General features: G+C 37.0%; 2 protein-coding genes across 2 annotated transcripts; both read right to left on the bottom strand.

Moving 5' to 3' along the window:
• Positions 1-1598: 1598 nt before the first annotated feature.
• Positions 1599-4961, bottom strand: LOC130590205 (uncharacterized). The gene is made up of 6 exons (XM_057392241.1): positions 4950-4961; positions 4705-4891; positions 4182-4317; positions 4061-4076; positions 1939-2035; positions 1599-1822 (listed from the first exon to the last, which is right to left on the bottom strand). Exons 1-6 carry the CDS (start codon positions 4959-4961, stop codon positions 1599-1601), a joined length of 672 nt encoding a protein of 223 aa, XP_057248224.1.
• A 740-nt stretch (positions 4962-5701) lies between these two features.
• LOC130590131 (uncharacterized) lies at positions 5702-6296 on the bottom strand. The gene is made up of 2 exons (XM_057392101.1): positions 6034-6296; positions 5702-5952 (listed from the first exon to the last, which is right to left on the bottom strand). Exons 1-2 carry the CDS (start codon positions 6192-6194, stop codon positions 5703-5705), a joined length of 411 nt encoding a protein of 136 aa, XP_057248084.1. The 5' UTR covers positions 6195-6296; the 3' UTR covers position 5702.
• Positions 6297-8649: the final 2353 nt, after the last annotated feature.

Here is an 8649-nt window from a genome sequence, read left to right as displayed (position 1 = left end):
ACAGTCATTTATAATACACGTTATACCGCTAGATAACACATTTTGTAAATAAGTGTTATGTTTGCTATTTATATGACAAATTGGAAGAAGGAAAATTTAACACTTATCTTGAATAACTGTTATGTTTTCCTATAACATATAATACCTATAACTGTTATCTATGATATTTGTTTTTTTAATTATCATATTCTCACCTGTGAGCAGGCGTTAATTGCAGCAGCTCAAAAATTTCGTACAGTACCTGCTATATAATACTCAATCCATAGGATCTTACAACCAACAAATTGAATCCCAAAATTTTATTTCACAATATAATTCAACGAATATTCATTATTCTAAACTTCCAAAAACTACTATATATACAAATCAATATTAATCTAAATCATAAACAATCAAATCTAGACTAGCCACATCCACATGATATTAATATCCAAATCCAAAAATATAATGTACATCCAAAAATGGATTAAGGTAAAAAAAATTAGGCGGGAAGTTAGAACTCATTCATCATTTGTGCTTCTTGTTGATCTCCGACATATGTAATCCACGCACAACTATTTGAGTTCATCAATTTTCTCGTGAGAATAGGTTCGACCAATGCCGTAATAATACTGCAATAAAGGTAATTACATTATAAGTATTCACAAAAAAATAATGCATTTGTATGTATGTGCCACAAATTGTCAAATATCTACAACTACATCTTTGAGACTCAAACAATAAGATTGTATATTAATTTCAGGCTCAATGGGTTTCCCTTTATATGATCTACCACTACAAGAATACACGTCAATAACGACGGCTAAAAGCCGACGTTAATCATAAAAAAGCCGTCGGTATTACTATCAACGACGGCCAACCGTCGCTGAAAGCCGGACGTTGCAGATGTAGACGATATTTGGCAAATCAACGACGGCCAAGCCGTCGTTAAAATACTACCGACGGTTCTTTACCCAATTAGCATCTGTGGCAGCAGACGGTCGTTATATTTGCATCACCGACGGTTTAGCTCTGTCGCTGATTTACCGACCGTTTTGAGCCGTCGTTGCACGAACGTCAGCTCAAAGCAGACACTGATTTGCCGTCGGCTTTAAGCCGTCGCTGTTGTGGTAAAGCCGTCGTTACTTTATGTCTAGCCATCAGCGGCACCTTCTTTGAGCAACGACCGTTTAGCCGTCGTTGTCTGAAGTTTAGCCGTCGTCATATATTTTTATTACGTTAAATAGTATTATAATATTATATATTATAATTAAACCTGAACCTGTACAATCAACCAGCACCGAAATATACTACATTAAACCTGAGCCCGCATTGCCTCCTTCGCATTCTAACTAAAAAAATATGTAATTTAAACATCAAAATGGATTAGATTTATGTACACAAAATGCATCCCGATGTCGGGGAATAAGTTATAAATGTCTATAATTAGACAAACTACCTAGATTAGTTATATGTACGCAAAATAGATACCGCTGTCGGAAAATCAAGTCAAAATCGAGTTCCAAAAAAGTATACCTACACAACTAAAATCAAAGCTAGATATATGCAAAGAAATATACACTATAAGTTAGTAATCTAGTTGCCAAAACCAAAAAAAACTACACTGTCGTGGGTGTCTTGGTACCACCAGTCCCACTAGCAGACCCTGGGTCATCGTCTGGTCTTCGTTGTGGAGAGGGTCCTGTGTTGCAACCAGAGAACAAGTGGCCGAAATTAGACATTTCCGCATCATTTCTTGGACGAGGGCCCGATTTGACTCTTCCAGCCGTGCTGCGAACCTTGCCTCCGCTTCTTCCATCCGTGCAGCGACCTTTGCCTCTACCTGCGCCTCAAGCTGAGAATAAATAGACGGCGCATAGGGTTGTGAAGAGCCATCTCCTCGCCCCGATGTAGAGTTGTAGTACAAATGATCTCCCTGACCCAACCCCTGCACTTTACCTCTGTTCCTCCCACCCACTGTCTCCCAATACAACAAATCTGGGTTCGGCTGTGACCCCTGAGTGGTACAATCATCCTGCTTCTTGTTGTATGTCTCCTGCATTTGGTTAAATACTCATATTCATGCATTTTCAAGAAATATGGCCTAAAATGAGCTAAATATTTGGTTCTAACTTGCCTATATTTTGTATTTTCAATCTAAACTACAATCCAACACATTATACTAAGTATATATATCATATTAGAGGTGTTTATGATTCAAACTAACCTAAAATAACTCATATTCATGCATTTTCAAGTAATATGGCCTTAAATGAGCTAAATGACCTATATTTGGTTCTAACTTGCCTATATTTTGTAATTTCAATCTAACACATTATACTAAGTATATATATATATATATCATATTTGAGGTGTTTATGATTCAAACTAACCTAAACCAACGCATATTCATGCATTTTCAAGAAATATGGCCTAAAATGAGCTAAATGACCTATATTTGGTTCTAACTTGCCTATATTTTGTAATTTCAATCTAAACTACAATCTAACACATTATACTAAGTATATATATCATATTTGAGGTGTTTATGATTCAAACTAACCTAAACCAACTCATATTCATGCATTTTCAAGAAATATGGCAAAAAATAAGCTAAATGACCTATATTTGGTTCTAACTTGCCTATAATTTGTAATTTCAATCTAAACTACAATCTAACACATTATACTAAGTATATATATCATATTTGAGGTGTTTATGATTCAAACTAGCCTAAACCAACTCATATTCATGCATTTTCAAGAAATATGGCCTAACATGAGCTAAATGACCTATATTTGGTTCTAACTTGCCTATATTTTGTAATTTCAATCTAAACTACAATCTAACACATTATACTAAGTATATATATATCATATTTGAGATGTTTATGATTCAAACTAACTTAAACCAACTCATATTCATGCATTTTCAAGAAATATGGCCTAAAATGAGCTAAATGACCTATATTTGGTTCTAACTTGCCTATATTTTGTAATTTCAATCTAAACTACAATCTAACACATTATACTAAGTATATATATCATATTTGAGGTGTTCATGATTTAAACTAACCTAAACCAACTCATATTCATGCATTTTCAAGAAATATGGCCTAAAATGAGCTAAATGACCTATATTTGGTTCTAACTTGCCTATATTTTGTATTTTTAATCTAAACTACAATCCAACACATTATACTAAGTATATATATCATATTAGAGGCGTTTATGATTCAAACAAACCTAAAATAACTCATATTCATGCATTTTCAAGTAATATGGCCTTAAATGAGCTAAATGACCTATATTTGGTTCTAACTTGCCTATATTTTGTAATTTCAATCTAAACTACAATCTAACACATTATACTAAGTATATATATCATATTTGAGGTGTTTATGATTCAAACTAACCTAAAATAACTCATATTCATGCTATTTCTCCTTTTCTAGCAACAGTTTTAAAATGAGTCTTCAAGAACAACTCGGGGGCGGTAGGGAGTACTCCTCCTCTACTCTTTGCCTGTACACATTGTTGAACAAAGACTTTGTTTTTTACATATGCGGAAAAAATCATGATATTCAAACTAAGTAATACATATGAAACATTCTTACCATCTTTTTAGCATGTTGTGTCGCGGAGATGGAACCCTGAAAGTGTGAAGGCTCAACTGGATTAGACAGGGAGCCACCTCCTCGGTTCTTCTTCGCCTTCTCCAATTTCTCGAGGAATGCGGGCTCCTGACTTTTTTTTTCATTGTTTCATAAATGGTGTTCCCCAACCATTTTGGCCTTTCTTTAGCTTTGTTGAGCACCCAATACTGCAAGTCTCTCAAACGAGTTTCCAGCTTTCATCTGGTATGCTTTTCTGACTTGGCCATCTAACTCAGGAGCCCATTCATAAAGAGCTTTAAAAACATTAAAAAGTTGTTAATAAACTAATATAATAATTTAAATTTTCAAATTCGATTTATACATACCGTGAATGATTCACCAATGCGTTTGTTGCATCGTCCACTCTCACGTAGTTAACAAGTTCTCGAAAATGACCCTAGAAATGTCAGTGATGGATCCGCTAACTTTGTTATCATCAAACCTGAATTGAAAACAAACACTTAAATTGTCAATATTATTGAAAATATAAATATTATGAATCATATATTAATTTAGAAATTTACCACAATCCAGTAGGGCTTAAAACCTTTTTGATGCACGGTTTGACCCTTCAGCTTCCTCCCTCTGGCTGCTCGGCGTCTCCGGTACGTGGTCACCAATGTCACGTGCCTGTGAATCATCACGTTGCGTCTGAGAGCCAAGGTTCGGGGATTCTGGAGCTCCTGGTGACTCAAAAAGCTCCCTGCGAATCAAATGCCCACGACCTTGGCTTCCACCTAAGCCATCTCGACCTCCGCGCCCCTAGGATTAGACATGATTACCTATATAAAAAAACAAATTTATAAATCATAGTGGATAATTAATCGTTAGTGTACCATCATAACAAAATATCGTCTACCATCAAAGTGAAGAAAAATCTAGCATCATTACAAAATAACAAGTAATCTTCAACATATAATTACAAAATAACAAGTAATCTTCAACATATCATTACAAAAGTCACGAACTTTAATATAAATGGTGTTAATACAAGTTATGATAAACTAAAACAAATCAAAGTGAATTCCCATCCTCGCTTAGTTCATCATCACTATCGTCATCCCAAAAACCATCATCTTCATCGTCATCATCCTCGCTATCTCCAGACTCGAAACTAGACTCTTCTTCATCATCACCTGAGGGGACTTCGACCAAAATATCTTCATCATCTGCTTGAACACACTCAACATCATTACCCTCTTCATAATCGGGAATATCACTTGGATCAGAAAGAGTTGGAGTCCCAACACTTGTCTCCTGAAGGAAGTCGAAGTCAACAGGAGCATCAATCACAGACCTTGCCTTTGTCCTAAACACAGCCCACCATTGAGCACGATCTCTTTTCAAGCTTGGGTACGGTGCGAAGTATACTTGGCTAACCTGGTATGATAGCACAAAGGGATCAAACTTGGGGTATTTCTTGGTATGGTTAATTCAACTAGCTTGTATTGATCGATGTTCATTCCCCTGACATTGTCCATCCAATTGCACTTGAATAAAATAGTGTTATATTGCCTAAGTGCACCAGTAAACTTCAATTCTATAACATCATCTAGAATCCCAAAGAAATCACTCCCTCCGTCATTAGACACACACACACTCATAATTCATGGTGGACTTGTGTTTGCTTGATCCTTGTGTTTGGAAATTGTATCCATTAACATAGTATCCATTCCAAGTGCGAACTAATGTCGAAGGACCCATTGCTAAAGCAAACAGTACATCATCATTTGGTTTGTCTTGAATAACCTATTAAAATAATTCATATGTTAGATAAACTTTTTATCAAGCGAGATTTAATAGTTACACAAACTCACTTTCGATCTAAACCAATCAAGGTATTCTGCTTCATGTTGCACCCACACATCTTCTGCACGTAAGTAGGTCGAATTTGAAGAATGTGGTCCTCGAAACCCCTTACAATCATAACAATTGTCAATGTCTAAATTAAAATAAAATTAAATTTGTAAATAGTATGATTAATAACAAGTGTTTTACTTTTCAAATTCTTGTAAGATGCCTGTATTTGCTAACACATATAGGTGTGCACGTTGAAGTTCTGCTTCAGTTAAAAATCGTTTTCCACCTGCTTTGACGGCCGACCACAATCAACTCTAAATAGTTCTGGGACATTTTCATCGAGCATCCTATCAACTTCATCAGTGACATTACGGCCTAAATCTCGTGTCTTAGTATCCACTCCTTGCTGAAAATAGTTGGAACAGAAGTTTGCAATCTCTTCGCACAAGTACGCATTACAAATAGAACCCTCCACACGAGCCTTGTTACCAATTTTGCGTTTTAAATGATTAAGGAACCTAATAAAGTGGTTATGAAAAGAGTTACATAATTGTGAAGAACGATAAAAAAAGGATATATGAAAATGAAAGATAAGGTACCTTTCAAAGGGATACATCCAACGGTATTGTACGGGACCACATAGCCTAGCTTCGCGTGGAAGGTGAACCGGTAAGTGTTCCATGGAATTGAAGAATGATGGTGGGAAAATCTTTTCAAGTTTACAAAGGATCTCGGCTATGTTCTTTTCCAATCTTTCCATGTCTCTTACTGTGATGGTGGAGCAACACAAATCACGAAAAAAGAGGCTGATCTCAGTAACAGCTTTCCACACATGAACCGGGAGCAACTCCTTTAATGCTATCGGTAAAATCTTTCCATGAAGAATGACAGTCATGACTTTTCATACTGTGCAGCTTACCGGACTGCATGTCCACACATCTTGTTAAGTCGGAAGCATAACCATCTGGAAATTTTAAATCTCTCACCCAGTTGCATAATACTTTCCTTTGGGCTATGTCCAGTGCGAAAGGCGCTTTTGGTGGAGTTTCTTTTCCGTTCGCATCCTTGGTAACATGAAGTTGAGGCCTTTTACACAATTTAGCAATGTCTTTTCTGGATGCAACAGTGTCTGATGTCTGTTTTTTCACATCCATAATTGTGTGAATTAGTTGGTCGAAAAAGTTTCTCAATGTGCGTGACGTAAAGGTTGTTACGAAGATGGAGAGTTTTCCAGTATGGGATCTCCCAAAGACATCTTTGTTTGAACCACCCTTTTTTCAACTTTTTCAAAGTATTAAGTGCTTCGGCCCATCTGTAGCCTTTGGCAAGTCTTTAACACAACCACAACTCTTCCCCAGACATGATGTGTGGGAGACCCTTTTTCAACCTTATTTCTGCAAAAAGCTACTTTGTTGTTACGAAAAGGATGATCTAGGGGTAGGAATTGACGGTGACAATCAAACCAAGAAACTTTACCCCCATGGTCGAGCCAAAAAGCTTTAGATTTGTCCAAACAGTAAGGACATGCCTTTTTCCCAGCTGTAGCCCAACCAGATAGCATACCGTACGCAGGAAAATCACTTATTGTCCAAAGAATGGCAGCACGCATATTAAATTTTGTTTCCTAGAAATATCATAAGTTGTTGCTCCAACATCCCATAATTGCTTCAATTCCTATTAAGGGTTGCATGTACACATCCAAGTTCCCCTTCGGATTTTTAGGACCAGGAACGAGCAACGAAAGGAACATGAAGGGTTTCTTCATGCACATCGATGGCGGCAAGTTGTACGGGGTTAAGATGACCGGCCAACATGAATACTGACCCCCAAACTTTCCATGTGGACCAAACCCATCGGTACACAAACCGAGCCGAACATTCCTAGGCTCAGATGCAAATTCGTCAAAGGATCTATCCAAATGCTTCCAAGCTTCACTTCGCTAGGGTGAGCCATTTTGTCTTCGGCTCTCGGATTTTTGGCATGCCATGTCATTTCTGCAACATTTTTTGTTGCATACAACCTTTGCAATCTCGGTGTGATTGGAAATAAATGAACTTTCATTGGAACTAAAGACCCCTTAGAAGTCCTTTTGTATCTGTCGCTATCGCACACTTACATCTGTCCAAGTGTGCATCAGTTCTCCAAAATAACATACAACCTTTGGGGCACGCATGAATCCTCTCGTGGGGAAGCTCTAATCCCCCAAAATCTTCTTCGTATCGTAAAATGTGTTACTCATGTTGTTGTTGTTAGGTATTGCTTCTTTCACTAATGAAGCAAACGCATCAACACACCTATGTGGCAAATTATACTCACATTTCAGAGATACTATTCTAGATGCCATTTCCAACACGGACATGGAGCTCCCTTCGTACAATGGTTCCTCAGAAGCCTTTAATAGGTCAAGAAACACCTTTGCTTGAGGATTAGGCTCCTCGTCCATTCCACTAGGCTCTTCAACATTGGACGGTTCTGAGTTATTCCCAAGAGCATCGAAAATCATTTCACGGTATGGATTAGATGGCTCATGTGCGGATCGAGGTAACTCTTCACCATGAGAATACCAATCGTAGTAATCAGGTATAAATCCCTTTCTATACACGTGCACTTTAACCGTGTCTGCGTCATGCATACGTCTGTTCTTGCATTTCGGACACGGGCATCTAACTTCATCCAAACCTGGGCTTTCAGGATTTGCTTTGCAAAATTCAATGAATTCATCAACCCCCCTCAAGAACTCGGGCCTCAAGTTACGCCCATTGTCATATCTATCATACATCCACCAACGCTCCTTCCGTTTCATGGTGCCTAATTCTACAATTCTAAATCATTTCAATCAAATAGTCATTAACAACCCACATACGTACAATTCTACAATTCTAAAACATGATGATGCAAACATATTTATTTAAATACTTAAATTAAAATTTATAACATTATCCAAATTTTTCCACGAAAACAAATATGTCAAAAAAAATATAAATATTTCAAATAGTGTAACAAATAAAGGAATGTGCAATTTAACTTTTATAACATTTAATAAAGAAACCATCATATAAATTATTGTGATAATTAATACACTAACTTAACCTTCGAAGTATTATAAACTAATAAATTAAAGCGTACCTAGAGGCGGCATGGCAATCCAACGGCAAGGACACAGTAGAGAGACGACACTATCTGACGGCAAGGAGACAGTGGAGTGTGGCCACCTA

Source organism: Beta vulgaris, chromosome 9, assembly GCF_026745355.1.
Source record: "Beta vulgaris subsp. vulgaris cultivar EL10 chromosome 9, EL10.2, whole genome shotgun sequence".
Taxonomy (NCBI): domain Eukaryota; kingdom Viridiplantae; phylum Streptophyta; class Magnoliopsida; order Caryophyllales; family Amaranthaceae; genus Beta; species Beta vulgaris.
Note: the sequence above shows the minus strand (reverse complement) of the source record. Positions and strands in the feature narration are given on the sequence as shown.

Excerpts from the sequence above, each read along its gene's own strand:
- LOC130590131 (XM_057392101.1), bottom strand. The coding sequence starts at position 6,194 with ATGGAAAGATTGGAAAAGAACATAGCCGAGATCCTTTGTAAACTTGAA. Across the intron at positions 5,953-6,033 it reads TGGATGTATCCCTTTGAAAG|GTTCCTTAATCATTTAAAAC; the intron begins GTACCTTATCTT and ends CCACTTTATTAG.
- LOC130590205 (XM_057392241.1), bottom strand. Across the intron at positions 4,318-4,704 it reads TGATGACGATGAAGATGATG|GAGCTCCAGAATCCCCGAAC; the intron begins GTTTTTGGGATG and ends TTGAGTCACCAG. Across the intron at positions 1,823-1,938 it reads AGTGGGTGGGAGGAACAGAG|GTAGAGGCAAAGGTCGCTGC; the intron begins GTAAAGTGCAGG and ends CTTGAGGCGCAG.